The sequence below is a fragment of the Ictidomys tridecemlineatus genome, chromosome 11 (genome assembly GCF_052094955.1).
Source record: "Ictidomys tridecemlineatus isolate mIctTri1 chromosome 11, mIctTri1.hap1, whole genome shotgun sequence".
In the NCBI taxonomy this organism is placed as follows: domain Eukaryota; kingdom Metazoa; phylum Chordata; class Mammalia; order Rodentia; family Sciuridae; genus Ictidomys; species Ictidomys tridecemlineatus.
Window position 1 is genome coordinate 24,846,988 of NC_135487.1, and position 24,183 is coordinate 24,871,170.

The 24,183-nt window shown below is 36.9% G+C and overlaps 1 protein-coding gene across 7 annotated transcripts in view; it reads right to left on the reverse strand.

Moving 5' to 3' along the window:
* Positions 1-24,183, reverse strand: part of Kiaa0319l (KIAA0319 like) — a 107,165-nt gene that overhangs the window by 61,617 nt on the left and 21,365 nt on the right. For all 7 annotated transcript variants that reach the window (XR_005735097.2, XM_021735469.3, XM_040288367.2 and 4 more), the window contains one exon: positions 8,728-9,242. Coding sequence is in view for 6 of the 7 variants with exons in the window: in XM_021735469.3 (XP_021591144.2) it covers positions 8,728-9,242 (515 nt within the window). In the remaining variant the exon portion in view is untranslated. The remainder of the gene's footprint in view (positions 1-8,727; positions 9,243-24,183) is intronic.

The window sequence follows — 24,183 nt, forward strand, 5'->3', positions numbered from 1 at the left end:
AGAATAAAAAAATAAAATAAAGCATCAATGAAATGAAGAGTTAGTTCTTTGAAAAGACAAATATAATTGATAAGCCCTTAGCCAAAGTAACCAAAAGAAAAAGAAATAAAACCCAATAAAACTGGGGACAGCAATAATAATACTCAAGGTGAAAAAAGAAATTGCCACATATATCACAGAAATCCAGAGGACCATTAGGGACTTTTGAAAACTTCTATTCTAATAAATTGAAAATCCAGGAAGAAATGCATACATTTCTAGGGACATACAATCTGACAAAATTGAATCAAGAGGACACAGAAAATCTAAATGAACCAATATCTAACAAGGAGTTAGAAGCAGTAATAAAAAGTATTCTAAAAGAGAAAAGCCCAGGACCAAATAGATTCTGAGCTGAATTCTACCAGATCTTTAAAGAAGAACTGCTATAATAATGCTCCTCAAATTATCCACAAAATAGAAAGGGTGAGATAACTTATAAATTCATTCTAAGAAACCAGTATCACACTTATACCAAACCAGATTAGGATACGTCAAGTAAAAAAAAAAAAAAACTACAGACCAATATCTCTGTTGAATTTAGATGCAAAAATCCTTACAAAATATTAGCAAATCACATTCAACAATATATTAAGAAGATTGCATATCATGACAAAGTTGGTTTTAGCCCAGGGATGCAAGGATGATTTAACATACACAATAAATGTTAACTTATCACATAAACAGAATTACAGACAAAAACCACTCAGTCATCTCAATAGATGCAGAAAAAGCCTTTGACAAAATTTATCATCCATTCATGAAAAAAACACTAAAGAAACCAAGGATAGAAGGAACTTACCTCAATACAGAAAGGCTATATATGACAAATCCAAAGCCAAAATCATAATAAATAGGGAAAAATTGAAAGCACTTCCTTTAAAATCTGGAACAAAACCAGGCTTGGTGGCATATGTCTGTAATCCCAGCCACTATGGAGGCTGAGGCAAGAGGATCACAAGTTCAAAGACAACCTGGACAACATAGCAAGACCCTGTGTCAAAATAAAAAATTAAAGAAGCTTGGGTTGTGGCTCAATACTTAAGTGGTCCTGGGTTCAATTCCCAGTACCAAAAAAAAAAAAAGAAACAAAAGAAAATCTGGAACAAGACATGATGTTCACTCTCATCACTCTTATTCAATACAGTGCTAGACTTTCTAGCCAGAGAAAGTAGGCAACAGAAGGAAATAAATGCGATAAAAATAGGAAACAAAGACAAATTATCATCACTATTTGCAGATATGATCCTACATTAAAAAAAAAAAAGGCTCCACCAGAAGACTGCTAGAGCTAACAAACTAATTCAGCAAAGTAGCAGGTTACAAAATCAACATACAAAAATTAGCAGCTTTCCTACACACCAATAATGAATCTGCTGAGAAAGAAATCAGGAAATCAATCCCACTCATAATAGCTTCAAAAAACAAAAACAAAAACCTATGCATAAATCTAACTAAGGAGGTAAAAGACCTCCAAAATGAAAACTATAGAACACTGAAGAAGAAACTGAAGAAAATAGAAAGACCTCCCATGTTTTTGAGTTGACAAAATTAATATTGTTGAAATGGCCATTAATACCAAAATCAATATACAGATCCAATGCAATCCCCATGAAAATATCAATAACATTCTTCACAGAACTAGAAAAAAACAGTCCTAAAGTTCATTTAAAAATATAAAAGACCCAGAATAGCCAAAGCAATTCTTAGCCAAAAAAGCAATGCTGGAAGTATCACAATATCTGACTTCAAATTATACAATGTTATAGTATTGCAATTCACAATAGCTAAGCTATGAAAGCATTCTAGGTGCCCTTCATGGATGGATAAAGAAAATGTGGTATATATACACAATGGAATATTACTCAGCCATAAAGAAGTATGTAATTCAGCCAATATGGAAAGCAGTATGGAGATTCCTTGGAAAACTGGAAATGGTACCACCATTTGTCCCAGCTACCCCTCTCCTGGATCTATACCCAAAGGACTTAAAAACAGCATACTACAGGGACACATCCCACATCAATGTTTATTGCAGCACAATTCACAATAGCTAAACTGTGGAACTAACCTAGATGCCCTTCAGCAAATGAATGGGTAAAGAAAATGTGGTATATATACACAATGAAATATTACTCAGCAATAAAAGAGAATTAAAATCATGGTATTTGCAGGTAAATAGATGGAGTTGGAGAATATAATGCTAAGTGAAGTTAGCCAATCCCCAAAATCCAAATGCCCAATCTTTTCTCTGTAATAAGGAGGCTGATTTATAGTGGGTTGAGAAGGAGATCACGGGAGGATTAGACCAATTCTAGATAGGGAAAAAGGGTGCAAGGGGAAGGGAGGAGGCATGGGGTAGGAAAGATGGTGGAATGAGATGGACATCATTACCCTAAGTACATGTATGAAGTCATGAATGGTGTGAATATACAACCAGAAATATAAAAAAAATGTGCTCTATATGTGTAATATAAATTATAATGCATTCTGCTGTCATATATAACAAATTAGAATAAAAAACTTTTTAAAAAGAAATATGTAATTATAGCATTTGCTGGTAATGATGGAACTGGAAACTGTCATGCTAAGTGAAATAAGCCAATCCCAAAAAAACAAAGCCTAAATGTTCTCTCTGATATGCAAATGCTAACACACAATAAGAGGGGGTGAGCAATGGAAAAATAGAAGTTCACTGGATTAGAAAAAGGGGAATTAAGGGAAGAAAGGAATGATGGGAATAACAAAGACAGTAGAATGAATTAGACATACTTTCCTATGTTCATGTATGAATACATAATCAGTATAACTCCATATCATGTTCAACCACGAGAATGGGATCCTAATTAGAATAATTGTTTTCCATGTATGTATAATATGTCAAAATACATTCTGTCATGTATATCTAAAAAGAATTTTTAAAATTAGGGACTGGAGTTGTGGCTCAGTGCTAGAGTACTTGCCCAGCATGTGTGAGGCACTGGGTTCAGTTCCCAGTACCACATATAAAAATACATAAAGGTCCACTGACAACATTTTTTTAAAAATTTTACTGCAGGACTGGGGATGTGGCTCAAGCAGTAGCGCGCTCGCCTGGCACGCATGCGGCCCGGGTTCGATCCTCAGCACCACATACAAACAAAGATGTTGTGTCCGCCGAGAACTAAATAAAATAAATATTAAAAATTCTCTCTCTCTCTCTCTCTCTCTCTCTCTCTCTCCTTCACTCTCTCTTTTAAAAAAAATTTTACTGCAGAGCTATAGTAATAAAAATTTACATGATACTGGCAGAACAACAGACACATAGACCAAAGACACACAACAGAAGACACAGAGACAAACCTACACAGATGTAGTCATCTGATCCTTCACAAAGGCACTAAAAACATACACTGGAGAAAAGACAGCCTTTTAACAAATGGTGTTAGGAAAACTGGTTATTGTATGTAGAAGAATGAGACTAGACTCTTATCTCACTCTGCACAAGAGTCAAATCAAAGTGGATAAAAGACCTAGGAATGAGACCAGAAGCTATGCAATTCTTAGAAGAAAAGAGCATCAACTCTACAACATATAGGCATAGGCAATGACTTTCTCAATAGGACTAAAGTTTAGGAAATAACGTCAAGCATTAATAAATGGGATGGCATCAAATTCAAAGCATCTGTACAACAAAGGAAACAAGACTATGAAGAGAGAACCTACGGAATGGGAGAATATATTTGCTAATTACTTTTCTGACAGAGGATTAATATCTAGAATATATAAAGAACTCAAAAAACTTAACAAAAAAATTAATATCACTAAACAAATGAACTAAAACTTCTCAATAGAAAAAATACAAATGACCAACAAACACATGAACAAAAGTGTTCAACATCATTAGCAATTAGGGAAATGTAAATCAAAACTACCCTGAGATTTCATCTCCAGTTAGGATGGCAGTCATCAAGAACACAAACAATAACAAATGCTGGAGAAGATGTGGAGAAAGAGGAACATTTTTACTCTGTTGGTACGATTGTAAATTAGTACAGGCCATTATGGAAATCAGTATGAAGGTTCCCAAAAGACTAGAAATGGAACCACCATATGACCCAGTTATATTCCTTGGCATTTATCCTAAAGAATTAAAGTCATCATACTATAGCAATATATGCATACCCATGTTTATAACAGCACAATTCACAATAGCCAAACTATGGAACCAGCCTAGGCGTTTTATCAATAGATGGATAAAGGCAATGTGGTATATGTACACAATGGAATTTTATTCAGCCATAAAGAAAAATGAAATTATGTCATTTGCAGGAAAATGAATGGAACTTGAGACATGATGTTAAGTGGAATAAGCCAAACTCAGAAAGTTAAGGGTTGTATGGTCTCTCATGTGTGGAAGCTAGGAAGGAAAACAAGAAAAGAAAGTGTGTGAGGGGCGTGAATCTCATGAAAATCAAAGGAAGATCAGTAGAGTTAAGGGACCAGGCGGAGGGAAGAAGTGAAAGAAAGGGAAATACTGAGGAATAATATTGGCTAAATTATAGTATTATATTGTGTGCATGTACAAATATGTAACAAATCCCACCATTAAGTACAACTACAACATATCGATTTAAAAATATGGGAGGCCAGGCATGGTGGCACACACCTGTAATCTCAGTGACTTGGGAGGCTGAAGTAGAAGGTCTGAAGGTTCAAAAATCAGCCTCAGCAAGTTAGGGAGGCCCTAAGCAATTTAGAGATAGCCTATCTCAAAATAAAAAGGGCTAGGGATGTGGCTCAGCAGTGAAGCACCCCTAGGTTTAATCCCTAGTACTTACTAAATAAATAAACAATTCATTGCACTGCTCACCACAAGAAGAAAAAAAAATCCTCTAGCAAACACAACATCAGGGTCTTTCTTCTGACACACAACTGAATTCTGTAAGATCTGAGTTTGAGTTTTCACTATCTTCCAAGAGATTCTCAGATCTAAATCTACCATATCTCCAATTTCAGTGATCCATTTTTAATTTCATTAAAATTAAATTCATTCGTTCAATTCTATAGCTATCCTTTGGTATGCTAAAAATATTTTCTTTTACCCCTTTTCCAATGCCCTTTGCAAACCATTACTCTTCTACCTACCAATAAAAACCTCTTTTCCTTTGCTACCTTGCTGCACTATACTTCAGCTTTCAGCATAGCTGTCATCTCCAACTTACTCATCATTCCTCCTACTTTATAGGTGGCTTTGACATCTGGCTTTTAAAGTTTCCCCTCATCTCAAGCCGTATCTCTTTTTTTTTTTTAAGCAATTTATTTACAAAATTTCTTACTTGACCAGGAGTAAGAGCCAAGAATCAATATATCAACAATACACAAAAACCTCACCAATAGTCTTTAAGTCAATTTATACAAGGCAACAACAAAAGTAGCTCTTGACTATTGGGCTAGAAAGATGTCCTTCTGAGAATCCTTCAATTTCACAAGATCATACATTTAACCAAAGGGGTCTATGCAAGTAGCACTGTGATACTTATAGGCTGAGCTGAGTGGCAGCCTTTAGAGTGTTGTTCCCTGTCTACCTTACACAGATGTCAAGCCCTATCTCAGGAGTAAAAGGGTTAAAAGGACAGACTCTGGATAGTATCAGATTGCCCAGGTTCAAGTCTTGGTTCCACCATATGCCAGTTGAGTTGCCTTGCTATGTTCCTTAACCTTTCTTTTCCTGAGCTTCCTCCTTCATAAAATAGGAATAATAATAATAATAGCAATATTATTTGTTATTTGTGTTAAGACTTAATACATTGCACTGCTCACCACTAGTAAACAAGAAGAAAAAAAATTCTCCAGCAAACACAACATCAGGGTTGGTGGTGCACCTCTATAATCCCACCTACTTGGGAGGTTGATGCAGGAGGATCACAAGTTCAAGGCCAGGCTTAGCAAATTGGCAAGATTCTGCCTCAATAATAAGACCCTGCTGGGAATGTAGCTCAGTAGCAGAATGGCCCTGGGTTCAATCCCCACTACCACCCAAAGGGAAAAAAAAAAAAAAAAAGAGTTAACACATGTAAATGGCATCTGGCACACAGTAAGTGCTTAGTAAACATTAGCTGTTACAGCTATCATCAACACCATCATCATTTTTAAAGACCATCTCAATATCCTCATGGATAACTAATTTAACATGTTCTTGAGCTTCTGGACTTCTTTGAGCTCCTTGTTTCCACTCCACTCTATCTCAGAAGAGGATTATCTCAGCAAACCTCTTCCATAGTGGTACCTCAGATCCTTTCATCAGCAGAACTTCTCCACCCCAAAATCTTCAATTCAAAAAAGCACAAACTCAAGCCAGGTGTGGTGGCGCAGGCCTACAATCCCGGTGGCTCAGGAGGCTGAGACAGGAGGATCATGAGTTTAAAGCCAGCCTCAGCAAAAGCGAGGTGCTAAGCAACTCAGTGAGACCCTATCTCTAAAAAAAATACAAAATAGGGCTGGAATGTGACTCAGTTGTCAAGTGCCCCTGAGTTCAATCCCCAGTACCAAAAAAAAAAAAAAAAAAGCCCATATTCTGACCTACTAGCTGTCCTACCAAGACTCACATTTACCAGTTCCCCTACATCCTCTTCCCAGCACGTAAATCTCTAAATGCCAAACTTCCCTATTTTTACCTCTATCAGTCACCTCCTATCTTTGCCTCTTTCCATATCTTCTTATTCTCTCTCTCCCATTCACTCTTTTGACAACAACCTTAATTTCCATGCTCCAATTTCTTTCCACACAAATCACCTAGCAAATTTCCTATTTTGAATAAGTTAAACTCAGTCTTTTCTTGATAGGGTTGCTGAGAGTTATTGAGGAGACTAACACAAATGTAAAGATCAGTGCCACTATCATAAATGCATGATTTCCATCTTCAAGACTACCCAACAATCTTCCTTTTTCCTTATCTAGTATGCCATCTTCTATCCTTCACAATGGCTATTTCACACCTTAGTCTATTAGATTTCTGCTAAACGCTCATATAATCCACATCAAGCATACATTATTATTTAACTATTAAAAACATAACGTCTGAGGGGCTACTGTTGTAGCTCAATGTTAGAGCACTTGCCTAGCATGTGTGAGGCACTGGGTTTGATCCTCAGCACCACATAAAAATAAATAAATAAAACAAAGGTATTGTGTCCAACTACAACTAAAAAAGCTAAAATAATAATAATAATAATGTCTGATTTCCTTGTCCCAGAGTTCTGCTGGGACAGTAGTCAAATATTTTTTATTTACTATAATATTCTTAGCACCCAGCTCAGCATACTACCCAGCACTTGGCAAATGCATAAGAAATAATTGCTGGCTGAGCCTTTACATAGACTGTGGATCTGTACAGAATGCTTTTTACTACTTTAGCCCCTTAGTGCAAGCGTATACATCCTTCAAGAAATATTGGTAATCTCTATCAAATCCTTCTTGCATATACATACCACCTGCCTGCTCAACTGAATCACTTCCTCTTTGTGTTCTCACTGTATTATATATATAAATAACAATTACTATTAATGTAATAGTTATACACTATCATAAATACCTAGCTTTGAGTCTCAGGCTCCACTAGACTATAAATGACCTGAGGGCATGGACCATGTCTAGTTCACTTCTGTACTTCCAATGCTTGGAAAATTACCTGACAGTGATAGTAGGTTTCCAAAAATGTCTATGGTTATTAAACCAAAGACTTATATACTCTACTACTGTACTGAAACAGTTTTTTCCTTACTATAAAACTGAATTCCAATTCTAGTTATGCTAATGATTAGCTGCATGGTCACCAGTAATTGTTAAAACTCACTGGGCCTCAGTTTCCTCACTAGTAAAACAGGACTAATAATACCTACTTGGAAATATTGCTATGAAAATAAAACAAAATGACATAGTACAACAATTAGCACACACAGCGCCTGGTATATAGTAGCCTCCCCACACTGGCTTCAACTTGATGGAGACAACTAGGACAAAACAAATACAAAAATAAGTCACAGTAATCAAGGGAGACTAAGCATAGAGTGAGTCATTCCTTTTAATCATTTGCCCAGGAAGATCAACAATGAAGAAATATAATAAGCAGAATAAACTTTCCTGGTGGTATGTCCCTTGGCAATATGCAGCTTGGTAAGAATTCACCCCAGAGACAACTTGGCTAAAGGCCACATTCAGCTTCCCAATCCAGCAAGTCAGATCTTAGGCTGCAGTACCAGGCATAGTTAATTCAGACTGGAATAAAAACTTACCTCATAAGAAATGTGTTTTACAGAGGAAGATAGAGGAGAACCTAACTACAAATACATCAATCAACTGTTTTGCAATCTGACAGAAAACATCACAGAAGCATTGTAGAGACTAACACGCACACAATTACTTACCTATAGCCAAGAATCAGATTAGATCAGATAATAAGCAGCTTTCTGCTTTTACCAAAAAAAAAAAAAAAAAAAAACCAATGGTCAGACTTGCATGAAGTGAACATTTCAAAAGTCACATTATCCTTGTACATCTGGGCAATACCAATGAAGATGGCACCTTGTAACTTTACACATATGTTCCTCAGCCTGTGAGCACTGCCCACCACCTCAGCCTCACTACTTGTATGTGGAAAATGAAACAGCAGATTGAAGTTTCTCTGCTTCTTATTCGTAATATGCTTACCTCTGCCAAGCCACTGGCACTCAGAACACCTAGTTCGTTGGAGTCATTCTCTTTAGAATGCTGTGCTACTATAGGTGGAAGGACTTCTCTGGAAATATCTCTCTTCTGAAGCTTCCTGATTAAGCTCTGTTGGTCACTGGAAAATACAGCAGATCTGAATGGAGCTCTGGATGGGCTCAGTCTCCTCCAAGAGGCCTCCTCCAGAATACGTGGTATATCCTCTTCAGATAGAAAGCCCAAATCATCTGCAGCTTGGAATTTTTTAAAAAATACCAGCATAGAATTAGAAGAGTCTGTCCTAAAAGGCTGGCAGCTCTGGGGCTTGCTGCAGTCAGCCTGAATGCATATCCCTTCTAGCCACCAAAGAGCATGGCAGGCCGAGTCCTGACAGCAGGCAGCCCAACATGAATGGAGAGACGGGGTTCCTTTAAGAAGCCAGAAGTGATTTTCTCTCCCAGTTCTCAGGCCAACTCCAAATTGTGTCTTCCCCTGGTGGCACCTGCTTTCAACAGCATCTAAAAACAAATAATGAAAACATTTTAGGATGAATCAAAAACAATCTACTACTCCATAAAAAGCTCTGAACTGACCAACATTCAAGGATATTTTGAAGACAGGTTTTTAATAGGGTGAGAAAACTGTCAAGTAAGTGGAAGAGAGGAGTGAAACACAAATGTTTTTTTGGCTCAGGAGATTTTAGCTTGTAGGAGAACTGTTCCACATTCATCAATGGCCAATGGCTCCCCATCTCAATGAGTTCCTGCCTCATACAGTCTTATGCAGAATTTCAGTTTAAGAAACAGAAAAAAGATGAAAGTTTAAAAATCACCATTCTCATGGAAATACATAGGACTAGGACTGAGATTAAAGCTCAGTGGCAGAGCACTTGCCTAGCACATGAGGCACTGGGTTTGATCCTCGGCACTGCATAAAAATAAATAAGTAGGTATTAAAAGAAAGAAATACAGAAACTCCAGGGGACAGAGTCCTAACACTTGACCTCTAAGGTATCCTGCAGGGACAATATTAAGACTATGGGACCAGAACACATGGCTGAACCAGCTAGAACTGGTAGCAACACAAACTAAGTATTCTTGACCTCATTAGATTACAGGTACATATGTTTTCTAACCAATTGTTTGCCATCAAAGTCAAGTGGCTTTGATAGTATGGCATTAGCCAGAGTGGTAGTAAAGATTACCAAAAAATTATGTCATGAAAGAGAGCCTCACATGCACAAGGCCCTGGGTTCAATCCCCAACACCACTCAAAAAAAAAAAAAATGTTCTGAAGAAAAGTTGTTACAAGTCAATTTTTAAAAAATATTTTTTAAGTTGTAGTTGGACACAATACCTTTATTTTATATTTATTCTTATGTGGTGCTAAGGATAGAACCCTTGGCCTTGCAAATGCTAAGTGAGCACTCTACCGCTGAGCCATAACCCCAGCCCCTATAAATTAATTTTAAAGGTCTGTATTACACAGGTGTTTTTAACCATGTGGTCAGGGTTATAGAGGAACAGAACAAGACTAAAGCAAGAGAGGAATCCCAGATACAAAACTTAAGATGTTCACTCTCAGAGTCACATCAGGGTAGCTTTAAGGATCCTTGACAGGTAAGTACCTCTTTATTTATTTTTATTTAGGTGTAGATGAACACACAGTATCTTTATTTATTTTTATGTGGTGCTGAGGATTGAACCCAGCGCCTCACACATATGAGGCAAGCACTTTAACCACTAAGTTACAGCCTCAGCCCCAGGAAGTATCTCTTTAAACTTCATGCTCTGGGTGCCAAAGCCCATAAACAAAATAAGAACATTCAAACAAAGAAATGATCATCAATTATATTTAGTGTGGCATATCACGCAAAATTCATTTATTTCTTCTGAACGCTACTCAATAAGTTAAACATTTAACAAAAATATTCTGTGCACCTCTGTCCTGGAAAAATGTTCATTATATTAAGATTTATACTAATATAAAGATTTAACATACATAAAAATTTTCATTATATTAAGATTTATACTAATTAAATATCTGAAGAACCTAATTGTCTGTCAGTATGGAAATGGTTACTATAGAATGCAATTTAGCAATGGAAAAGAATGAGGTAAAATTCTATATACAGCCACAGAGGTATCACCATAATATCTTAAGTTTAAAAAAGTTTCACAAAATCTATATATTATGGTCTTACTTAGACTTTTTAAAATAAAGCATTTTTGTTCATGTAAATATACATATGCATTCAAAAAGGAAAACTAAAAGTTTAAACTTAAATTTAAAAAAATAAAGTTTAAACTTAAATAGAAAAAAAGACATTTGCTTCCATCATAAAAACTTGAAAAAAAAATTAAACCCCCAAATAAGAAAAAAGAAATAACAAAGTGTAATCAATGAAATAAAAAGCAAACAAACAAACAAAAAAATGAAGAAACCTAAAATCTGGTTATTTGAAAGATCAATAAAACCCTTGTCAGACAAATCACAGGAAATAAAAAAAGAGAGAGAGCCTAGTCATTAACAGTATCAAGAGTGAAAAAAGAATATCATACAGATTCAATAAACTATGCCTAGGAGCCGACTTGGACTACCTCCTGTTTTTGTAAATAAAGTTTTATTAGAACAGAGTCACATTCATTTATTTATGTTGTCTAGGGCAGCTTTTGCTCTAGGTGGTAGAGTAAAGCAGACCATTATTAAGCCCACAAATCCTAAAATACTACCTGGCCCTTTAAGAGAAAGTTTGCCAGCCAGATGAGGTAATGCCTGACTGAACTAGATGTAAACCTATAATTCCAATGTCTCAGGAGGCTGGGAGGAGAATTCAAACTTGAGGCCAACTTCAGTAATTTATCAAAGCCTATCTCAAAATAAAAAAATTAAAAAGGGCTGGGGGGTTAGCTCATTGATAAGGCACCCCTGGAGTTCAATCCTAAGCACCAAAAAAAAAAAAAGTTTGCTAAACTCTTGTCTAAGAAAATGTAGCTTTGTGGCTGAATGTTCTCTCTGATATGAGGATGCTAAGTCACAATAAGAGGGGTGGGGGTTGATCAGGGAAGAACAGAGATACTTCAGATTAGACAGAGGGAGTGAAGAAAGGGGAGTGGGTATGCGGGTAGGAATGATAATAGAATGAGTTAGACTTTATTACTCTATGTGCATATATGATTACACAACCTGTGTAACTACATCATGTACAACCAGAATGAGAATTTATACTCCATTTATGTATGATATGTCTAAAGGCATTCTACTGTCATGTATAACTATTTAGAACAAATAAAAACTAAGTAAGTAAATAAAAAAAAAATTAAAAAAAAGAAAAAGTACCTTTGTTTGACTTACTCTTTACTACTGAAAAGAACCTAAATATAGATGTTAACTTATAGAATACTGATAAGCTATAAATGATTTCGATTCTTTTTTTGGCAGGAATCAGGGACTGGGGCTTGAACCCAGGACACTTTACCACTGAGCTAAATCCCTAGCCCTTTTTATTTTTAATTTTGAGACAGGGTCTAAGTTGCTTAGAGCCTTGCTAAATTGCTGAGGCTGGCCTTGAACTTGCAATCTTCCTTTCAGCCTCTGGAGTGCTGGGATTTCAGGCATGTGCTACCACACCTGGCTGACTTTGATTCTATTAAGAGATATAATAGAAAAAGTTTAGGTTTATTGTCTTAACAAAACTATTAATGCTTCTTATCGAACTTACAAACTTATTTCATCATGATCACATAAATCTGTTTTCCTCAAAAGTTTTACTACTGGGGCTGGGGATTTGGCTCAAGCGGTAGTGCGCTTGCCTGGCATGCGTGCAGCCCAGGTTCCATCCTCAGCACCACATACCAACAAAGATGTTGTGTCAGCCGAGAACTAGAAAATAAAAATATTAAAAATTCTCTCTCTCTCTCTCTCTCTCTCCTCTCTCACTCTCTTTAAAAAAAAAAAGTTTTATTACTTATACCCTCATTCTTGAGTTAAATAAGCCTCAGATACATATGCTCCTTATATTTTTGAGAGCAATGTCTTCAACTTCTTGAAATTTATATTTATATACAAACACCCAAGATGTTCACATTCACTTAGGCTACAAACATAAAAGAATAAAAGAACCATCAAATTTCAGGAACAGAGGAGGATTTTTTAGAAAGATATTAAGTTCAACCCATCTGGGGCTAAAATCCTTTCTAAAACAACTCCAGGTATTTTCAAGCCTTTGTAATTGCCCTCTACAATTCTGAACTCATTAATAAGGCAGCCATTCTACCTTTGCATATTCTATGATAACAGCTCTTTCTAGGAGAAAAATTAAGTAAATTAAGTAAACATATATATATATACACACACACACACACACACACATATATATATACATACACACACACACACACACACCAATATATATGTTAAAAAGGGTCATTATAAAGACCATATTGCAAGATGAAAAACTATAACAACATAATCTTGAAAGTAAAAAGCTAAATATAAAAGTGTACACAAATTCCCTGAGGAAATGATAAGTAGCCTGGCACTTACGGGATAAGAAGGAAATAAAACAAAGGAGATAGGGAAGTGAAAATCCAAATAAACAAGCAAAGGCTCAAGGCTTAGAAAGAACATGTCAAGAGTTAAAAGTGATTTGGTATGGTGAAATATAGTTTTTTTCATATTTAATTTCATTCATGCCATGGCTTCAATTACTACATACTCTGCAGTGCTCTCAAATATGGATTCCTACTTCTAGCCCAGAGTGCACCTCTACTGTCTATCAGTAACAATACAACACATGATTCCTCTTTATCTGCCTGTTATATATATATAATAAAAAAAAAGGAAAAGGAAAACCATTTCAACAGAATAGACCTTGACTGTGTGGTCCTGAACCTAAAGCAGAGGGCTTAACAGTCTGTGAGCCAGACCTCTCTCCCCAACCTATTTCTTGTGGCACTTCAGTCCTAAATCTGTGTTCAAGCCATATGGGCCTTCCTTCCATTTCTGAAAAGGACTTTGCTCTCTCCTCTCATAGGGTAACTAAAACTATGAGCATAGATGAGATTGTTCGGGAAGAGGAGGAGAGGAGATATTAAGGACACATCTTCATCTCCCTCCTTATACAGCTCAGATTCTACAGTCCATTACTGCAGACTCTTGAGGACTAATAGCTTCTTTACCCCAGCTGCCATCCACAGCAATCAGGGATGAATTTGTTTTGAAAAAAACAGGAGAGGAGGGCTGGGGTTGTGGTTCAGTTGTAGAGCACTCACCTAGCATGGGAGAGGCACTGGGTTCGGTCCTCAACACCACATAAAGATAAATAAATAAAGGTACCATGTCCATCTACAACCCAAACATAAAAAAAAAAAAAAAAAAACAGGAGGGGGGGAAAAAATCACCCAACTGCACAGATTGATCCTGCTATAAATAAAGGGTCTCCATTCTCATCAGCAGTGGGCTTCCTGGCCATCCTGAGTATTCATACCTTCATTTACTTCATTTTCACAATAGCCACTTCAAATCTTCTCCAATCTTTTTGAAATTCAAACACATCTATTATCCATATCTCCTTATTGGTTCATCTATTCAACAAATATCATTGAGCATCTGTTTCATACTAGACATTATTTTGATGGAGCTTGTAACTGAGATTGAGAGAGAAAGATGAAGCAGACACAATAATAAAGGTAGGATTACAAACTAATATAAATGCTCTGGAAAAAAAGAAATTCAGCCTTTATAAAATAAAGATAGCTAAATTTGGAATTTATTGTAAAGATATATCAGCACTAAATGACATGTATCAAAAATATTCACAGTATATAGATTGAAACATTCAAGTACTAGAAACAATTTACACATCCATGAATTTAGAACTGGGAATTATGGAAAATCCATGGAGCTACAGGGATGAATAAAGTCAATCTATAGAGTTCTGATATGTAACAATATTCAGGATACATTATATGAAAAAGAAAGGGCAAAGCATGAAGAGTGTGCTATAATCTGTAAGAGGAACAGAGAAAATGATGTATAGTGTATGTGTATATATACACAAACTACTTTTAGAAAAATCCAGAAATTGGTATCATTGCCTTTAGGAAGGGAAGCTAGGTGGCTGGAAGATTTGTCCATTCACCAAATACCTTTTTATACCTTTTGAACTTCTAATAATTCACATGTATTATCTTTTGAAAAAGAAGTCTAAATAGTTAATCAAAATTTTCAATGGCTTCCTAGAGCTCTTAGAATGAAGATCAAAATTCTTAACATAGGGCTGAAGTATAGCTTAGTGGTAAAGCATTTGCCCGGCATAGGGTCTCACATATGCCAGGTAAATGTTTTACTACTATCAATCCCCAGCACCACAAACAAACAAATCCTAACATAACCTAAAAAGATCCTGAATGGTCTGGACTTTGCCTATCTTTCTGACCCCACCTTGTATCATGCTTTCCTTCCTTCTCTGAGTTCCAACCCACCCGTCCTCTTCCATTCTTTAAATGTACCATTCTCCTCACCACACCACTATCCAACCCCCATCTCTGGGCCTTTGCACTTGCAGCTCACTTTATCTGGAACTCTCTCGACTCCCTTCTCCATTCAATTTACTCCTCCTATGAGGTCTCAGCTCAGCTATCTTCTCCTCAGACAAGCTGCTATTTGCTCAACGTCTTTCCCCCACACTACAGTGTAAACTTCAGGACCATATCTTGGGGGATTTTGTGTTCCTCCCTGCTTTCATCACTGTATCTAAAGAATTTTAGCATAGGGCTTGGCATTTTACACTGTGTTTTTAAAAAATGATTTTTTTTTCTTTTTTGGTATTAGGGTTTGAACCAGGGGCACTTTTCCATTGAGCTACATATCCAGTCTTTTTTTAATTTTTTAAGACAAGGTCTCCCTAAGTTACTGAGGCTGGCCTCCAACCTGTGAACCTTATGCCTCAGCTTCCTGAGCTGCTGGGATTATAGGCAAGAGACTCCACACTCAGCTCAAAAAACAAACAAAAAACCCTCTATAAATGAATACTTACATAAATAAATGTGCATACACTTGAACAAAATATTAAACTAATGAACAAATCAACTGTCAGGAAACCAAGTGGCCAGGTACTGGACGGGTTGTACTGAAAACATCCAGGCTGATGACAGAACTTTGAAAGGAATGAGGCCGGTTTGCCACAACAGATGAAGGAGGTGAACGGCTGGTAGATGAGTAATAATTAATGGTAGAAACCTCAAAAAAGAAACCTCAAAGAGTCAAATTTTTACTTGAAAGTGAAAGATTAATATTCAAGAAGTAACAGTGAGGAATGATAAGGACATCAATCCTCCTCTGAATTCAAAAGAACATGGGTTAGGGGAACTTGAATAGCTATTGCCTGCAAGCTAAAGGAAAAACTGTCTTTCTCCAAGAGAAAGCCAGTCTCAAAACATTCTATCTGATGTCTTAACAAACAAGTCTGAGAATAAATGGGGTTTATTAATTCAATGGATTCTTGTCACAATTTAAAAGTTGGGAGGGGAAGATGGTAAGTGCCAGTGAGTCAAAAAGCACAAAGTTATACAAAAATGTCAAATCAGACTCACAAATCATACTGGTTAAGGTACTTCATAACTAGAAAAAGAGGATGAAAAAATATGAGGAAATGATGACAGAATAGCTGCCTATTCATCCTTGGCACAAAATGGCAACAGCTTTGAGATAAATCATGAGGAATGTCTTACCAATGGGAATCTGGAGGAAACAGATCTGGACTTGGGGTGGCAGGGTGATTAAGGGGACTTATAGAGATTTCAAGGTCAAAGATAACAGAATGTTCTATTCTCTACATGTTACTAACAGCTCTGGTAAAATTCTAAGAAAGGAAGAAATAAAAAGTTGGAGGTGGGGACTGGGGGAGACTACATGACTGGTTTGCCCTGCAAAGGTCTTTCTTTGCTTCCACAGTTCCCTTAAGAATGTCAGGTAAACTATACAGTAATCTGAGTATTAAAGGGAAATATGTCATAATCCAAACACTGTACATGCTTTTGAGGTGTCCTGAAAGCTTTTGTTGGAGACCTCACCCATTACCCTGGCCCATAGTGAACGTGTCCAATGGGAAAAGGAAGAATCTGGAGAATCATACAAAATGTCCCAGACTCTCCATATTTCACTGTACCTCTTGATTGCTTTATTCTTAAATTTATTACTAATCCTTAGTAATGAGTAAGATCTCTGATTCACGTAAATCTTATTTGACAATTGGATCCTTTGTCTTATCTCAAAGGAATAAAACCTGGGAGAAGGCTGAAGATCAGAAGCATTTATATCTCTGACAGTGACTAGAAGTACAAAAAAATGTGAGGGAAGTTAGCAGGCCTATAACATTGCCACAAAAATTAATCCCAATGGTTCCCAATAAAGAGAAGAAATACTCTGATTTTCCAATTCACATGTTGTTTCTGTTTGTTTTTGAAATACTACTGACTGAACACAGGAGTCCTTTACCACTGAGGGGTAGCCCTTTTTATTTTTTATTTTGAGAGAGGGATCCCACTAAGTTGCTGAGTCTAGCCTCTAACTTGTGATCCCCTTGCCTCAGCCTCCTGAGTTGCTAAGTTTACAGACATATGCCACCACATCTAACTTCGTTTTATTTTACTTTATGGTATTAAGAATTGAACCCAGAATCATTCTACCACTGAGTTACATCCCCAGTTCTTTTTATTTTTTTATTTTGAAACAAGGTCTTGCTAAGTTGCCCAGGCTGGCCTCAAACTTCTGATCCTCCTGCCTCAGCCCTCTGAGTAATCTGGATTATAGGCATGCACCACTACACCTGGCTCAGTGGGATTTTGACTGAGTTGTTTGGTTTTTTTTTTTGTTGTTTTTTTTTAATGCTATTTAATGTTGCTCCATTAGGTGTTCAATAATAAAATATGGAAAGAAAAATAGTTCTTTATTCTTTCACTGGATTATAGTTCTTTAAGGTGATTAAAAGATAAGTAACTATCTTAGGTAGTTAAAAGACACTGGTTCTAGTTTCAGCTGTAGGACCAAAATTTTCTAGAAATTTAACCTCTGAAGAATAATTTAGCCTCTCAAAGATTCAATTTTCATTGTTACTACTCTTGGGAAATAGAGTTCATGAGAGGAGGAAGTGGAGAGCACTGGTAGAGTCAATATTGGATTCTAGAAGTAACTTGGATAAAAGGTAAGATGAAAATAAATTCCAATTTTAGATCAGTTCCTCTCCCTGCCCACGTCGCCATAGCCTGGCTCTGCTCCCAGGGCCCAGGAAAAAGCAACATTAAATCCTCACAAAAAAGGGCTTACAATTGGTAGAACCTAACCTTAGACTGAAAACTCTTTGGGGACGTCTGGAACTCACAGTTGACAGGAGCATGCAGAAAGCTTATCTGGATGAGAACAATGGGGCAAAGCCAATCCCTTTTTTTTCTAAAACCAGGATTCCTGTATGTAACACACCTGGAGCATCCCCAAAACAAGTTCTGGAACTAGCAGTACTGACTTACCTCACTACCCTCAAAAGACAGAATTCTAATAAATCTGGCACAAAATCTAGACCAGGTTTCATAATTCCAAGCAGCAGAATGGGAAAGTTTGCAGAATATATGAATTATTGCCAGAGGAAATTCGTTAAATTCTTTTAAAAAACTGTGAACAAGTCTGGAAATATTTAGAGATTGTGCTGTTGTCTGGCATTCTCAAATCTCAGGTAACAAGCTTGACTTCATAACACTTGGAAACTGCAATGGCTGCCAGCCACATGGGAGCCGAGAAAGAACACCCACTATCTTAGAAGCCATACTGTTCAAGTTGCCAGGAATTTAACCAAATTCATTATACTGTATCCCAATGGAAGGGCAATATGGTGGAAATGGGAATAGAAAGAATGAACCACCAAAATTATTTCAGAAAAGAAATAATAAACAGCAATTGATCAGGTTTGGTGGCACATGCCTGAAATCCCAGGAACTCCAGAGGCTGAGGCAGGAGGATAACCGAGTTCAAAGTCAGCCTCAGCAATGGTGAGGCACCAAGAATCTCAGTAAGACCCTGTCTCTAAATAAAATACAAAATAGGGCTGAGGATGTGGCTCAGTGACAGAGTGCTTGCCTGGCACGTGTAAGACACTGAGTTAGGTCCTCAGCATCTCATAAAAATAAATAAAGGTGTTGTGTCCATTTACAACTAATAAATTTTTTAATTAATTAATTAAACAGCAATGGATAAATTCTTCTCCTGGTTAAGAGTTTCTCTGCAAAAAACAACACATGGGATATTTTATAGGCAAAATTTAAACTTAACTGTAACATTCATAGAAGCTACCTTGGGGGGGCGGGTGGTTACTGGGGATTGAAGATTGAACCCTGGATGCTCTACCAATGAGCTACTTCCCCAGACTCATTTCATTTTTTAAATTTTGAGATGGAATCTCACTTAGTTGCTTAGACTTGCCTCAAACTTGAGTATTCTGGCCTGAGACCCCGAGTAGCTGAGATGACAAGCATGTGCCACCATGCCTGAATGAAGCTAAAATTCTTTTCTCAAAAATCTCACAGTTTGCTGCATGTGGTGACACATGCCTGTAATCCCAGCGAATTAGGTGGCTGAGGCAGGAGGATCGTAAATTCAGGCCAGCCCCAGAAACTTTGCAAGGCCCTCAGCAACTTAGCAAGACACTGTGTCAAAATAAAAAATAAAAAACAAAAAAATGCTGGGGATGTGGCTCAGTGGTAAAGCACCCCTGGGTGAACCCAATACAAAGAAAAAAAAACTCACAATTTTATAAAATGAACAAGAATTTGTTTAAAGATTTCCTTTGATCATTATGAACTACTGTCAAGTAGTACGGCAGAAGCCTTAAATTTGGTGCTGTAACCAGTGAACTATGGCTCTATACCTGTATTCCAGTAGCTATCATCAAAAGTATGTATCCTCTCAGAAGCAGTGAGTCTTAGCCAAGATGGCTGTAGTAACAAAATGGATACCCCTCAAAAAAAAAACAAAAAAAAAAACGGGATCAACAAGCACCCTATCAATCTCCAAAAAAACTCAGAGTAATCGTTCAAAATCAAACCTCCTCAGGGGGCACCTCAACCTTCTTTTTAACTGTTAGCATGTCTGTCACCTGTATACTACTGATAAACAAAAATGGCTCTGTTGGGGATGCAAATCCCCAACATGGCTCCATGTTATTCTCCCCACCAGTTCTCTCCTGCAGGAGTTAGCATTCTCAGAAAGCAAGGCAGAGGGAGTACCTAAAACCTTTGACAAGCACAATTGAGTATTATGAAGTTGAGAAAAGGCTGGGATAATAACCGCTGCCCTCTCTCCTTTTTCAAAAGAGGAGAGTTTTTTCCTCAACTGCATATAGGTTATACTGAAAGGTGGCAGCTGCCTCACAAAGCAGTCCTTTTAAAAGAAAATAATTACCATTCACCGCTTTTGCTGTGTGCCTAGCTTTGTTAAGAGCACAGTTTGTTAAATGTTACAGTGTAGGTGATTTGCTGAAATTGAACTGACTGCTATACAAGTATTATTAGGCTTTGTATCTACATTGACTCTTTTAGTGTTTCCATTTTCCCCCAAGACCATTCTGATCAAAGATAAAACTCCTCAGGAACTAGTTACCCAACATATATCTCAGCTATTATTCACATTAACTCTAGATGATCTGCCAGATGAAAAACAAGTTTTCAAGGGCTCAATCAGAAAAGCTGGGCCTTGTAGTGCTTAGCTAGTCAATAATGTTTAGAAGAGCAAATCCACTCCTCTAAGGCTGTCACTAAAGAAGCCTCCAAAGTACTGGCTTTGTAGTAAATTGCCCAAGAGAAAAAAAAAAAAAAGTATCATAACATGTGTCTAACAGAGAGTGATATTTATAGACAATGTGGAGAGGGTCCTTTTAATTTATCTACTTAAAGCAGAATAACTATGTTTCACAGGTTAAATGAAATATCAAAATGTTCTCATTTAATTTAGGTTTAATAAGAAAATATGTTCTGTCCCCAAGGGATGTTCATCTGAACTCTTAGAAAATTAAGTTGAAATTTGTTTCAAAGAAAATCCCAGGGGCTACAGTTCTGGCTCAGTGGTAGAGTGCTTGCCTAGCATGTGCGAAGCACTGGGTTCAAGTCTCAGCACTACATAAAAAAAATAAATAAAATAAGGATATTGTGTCAATCTACACTAAAAATATCTTTAAAAAGAAAGGAAGGAAGGAAGGAAGGAAGGAAATCCCATATCAAGATCAATATCCCTGGTCCCATAACTTTTCTCAGCCATCCCAAAAATCTGCAGTTGAGGCTTTGGCTGCTAAAATAAGACTACCTGCATTTGAATCTCAGTCTAGTCACTTCCTAACTGGGTCACCTGGAGTCAAATTTCTTAGTTTCTTCATGTATAAAACACAAATAATAATAATAGTTCCTAACTCACCATGTCATTAAAGATATTAAAGGAAATAATCTATGCAAAGTACTTAACACATGCCTGGAATATAATAAACACTAAGTAAATACTAGCTACCATTGTTTTTGCTGTTGCTATACTTCTTTCAGCTCAGCCACCACTTTTTCCAGGAAAACATTCCTGATGCAGTCTTCACCCCAAGCTGTCTTCTGTGCACCCTGCATATATCTACATGATTGTATATGGGTGTGTGTGTGTGTGTTTTGTTGTTGTTGTTGTTTGTTTTTTGGAACTGGGGATTGAATGCTGCGCTTCAAGCATGCTATGCAAACACTCTACTTCAAGCTTTATCCCCAGCCCTTTTTATTTTTGATTTTGGGACAAGGTTGTCCAGTGAGCTTCAAATGTGTGATCCTCCTCAATTTGTGATTCTCCTGATTAGCTGGGATCGCAAGCATGTGCCACTGTGCCTCGATCTATCATAGCATTTTTCTCCCTGATAATATTTGTCTGTCTGCCTCATAAACTTTGCCCTCTTTTTTTTTTTTTAAAAGAGAGAGAAAGGGAGAATTTTAATATTCATTTTATAGTTTTTGGCGGACACAAATCTTTGTTTATATGTGGTGCTGAGGATCGAACCCGAGCGGCACGCATGCCAGGTGAGCGCGCTACCGCTTGGCCACATCCCCAGCCCAAACTTTGCCCTCTTTAAGAGCTGAGGTTGGGGCTGGGATGCTGCTCACCTGGGTTCAATCCTCAGCACCATATACAAACAGAGATGTTGTGTCCACCGAAAACTAAAAAACTAAAAAATTAAAAAAAAAAAAAAAAAAAAGAGCTAAGGTTGTATCTTATCTTCATATATGCCTGGAACATAGTAGGTAAAAAGTTTTTGTTAATCTTAAAAATTCACCCAGTAGGGCTGGGGATATAGCCCAGTTGGTAGAGCACTTGCCACGAATGCACAAGGCCCTGGGTTCAATCCCCAGCACTACAAAAAAAAAAAAAAATTTAAATAATAAAAAAAAATTTTTTAGTTGTAGATTGACACAATACCTGATTTTATTTATTATTTTTATGCAGTACTAAGAAAAAGTGGATGTGTAACCGATGTGATTCTGCAATCTGTATTTGGGGTAAAAATGGGAGTTCATAATCCACTTGAATCAAATGTATGAAATATGATATGTCAAGAGCTTTGTAATGTTTTGAACAACCAATAATTAAAAAAAAAAAAAGAATCGAACCCAGTGTCTCACACGTGGTAGGCAAAGGCTCTACCACTGAGCCATAACCCCAGCCCTAAATAATTTTTAAATCTAACAAAATTGGCAAAAGATGTCAGCTCCAGAATTCAATAACTCGAGTTTTAGTCATTTGAGTCAGATCCTTAATGTTAATTAATTTCCTTAGAAGAGGAAAGCAAAGTTCTCAATTCACTGATAAATTAGAGTTCTGAAATTAAATTGGAAGAGCACTGAACAAGCAGTATGGTAAGAGATGTTAAGTAACAAGAAAAAACGAGTGGATGAAGAGATTACTGAGTAACATAAGGAGCTCAGAAAGAGCCTTTCCTGCCTACATCCTAAACTAGAAAATCCTTTCAAATTAATCTTTCCTCATGAAAGATCCAACCAAGTTTCAGTTCCCTGAGCTATCTATTTCAGATCACTTAAAGGTGAGTGAGGTTTTTCACCATGAAAATTTTTGAACAAGCAACAGTGGAGAATAGCCTCCCAGTTCATCTAGGCAAATAGTCATCCATCACTACTAACACCTAGATCCATACTCACCTTCTCTTGGGTGAAAAAAGAAACCATCCTATCACAATTCTAATAAATTTAGCTTCTATATGATACTTATTTTTTTTTTTTAAAGAGAGAGTGAGAGAGAGAGGGGGACAGAGAGAGAGAGAGAGAATTTTAACATTTATTTATTTTTTCTTAGTTCTCGGCGGACACAACATCTTTGTTGGTATGTGGTGCTGCTGAGGATCGAACCCGGGCCGCACGCATGCTAGGCGAGCGCGCTACCACTTGAGCCACATCCCCAGCCCCCTATATGATACTTATTAATAAATAAAAAGTTTGCACTAATTGAATAGTTGCTTAACCCATCATCTGTCAAGGTCTATCCCAAAGCCATTTTTTATAATCAAGTATTAATCAAGGGGTTGAGGACATAGCTGAGTGGTAAAGCAGTTGCCTAGCATGCATAAGGCCCTGGGTTTGATCCCTAGCACTGCAAAAAAGAAAAAAGTATCAATCAAATCACTGGGGTAGATGAAAATAGCTCTCCTACCATAAAGCCACCTGTTCAGAAATTATCCAGTCATCATGGGCTTTATAATATTTAAAGGCAGATTGACGGCAAATGATTAAAACATGTACTTTTGGAGGAAAAAAAAAACTAGGGGGTTACACTGCTGCATGTGATGTACTCAGAATCCTGCTCCGCTTTTTCTCCCACCACATTATGACTAAAAGACTCTAGAGAATGCTGTCAGCAAGAAGAGCACGCCTCCAAGCCACAGTGTGAGGGGAGCCCACACCTCTCTATATAATACTGTTGTATTTCAAAAAGCAGAGGTATCAAATGATAACAGATAAACTTTGGTCTGTATATTAAAGTGGTTCCAAAAAGAAAACAATTTTTTTTCTAAAAAGAAAAGCACCTAGATAGGATGTCGTGAATCTAGCAATTCCCTGTATAGCCCACTTGTAGATATTATTGTTAAGAACCTGCAGTTGATTGCCATCTCTGACTACAGTTATTATGGGCTGATAAATTATTTGCATTCACCACAATCACACCAACCTCCTTTTGAAACCCACACAAAGAACCTTGAATCAGAGAACTGTTTTGTTTTGAGGATGTTCTTTTCTGCTCTTTCTCTCTTTTTTTCTGGCTTATTTTCTTATTTCTCAGGAAAAGGTCATTTAGAAGGTTGCAGCAAAGATATGTAAATTAAATAAAACAGCAGTAAGCTTAAAAAAAATAAGCAAAGAATATAGCTAGGCATGAAGGATT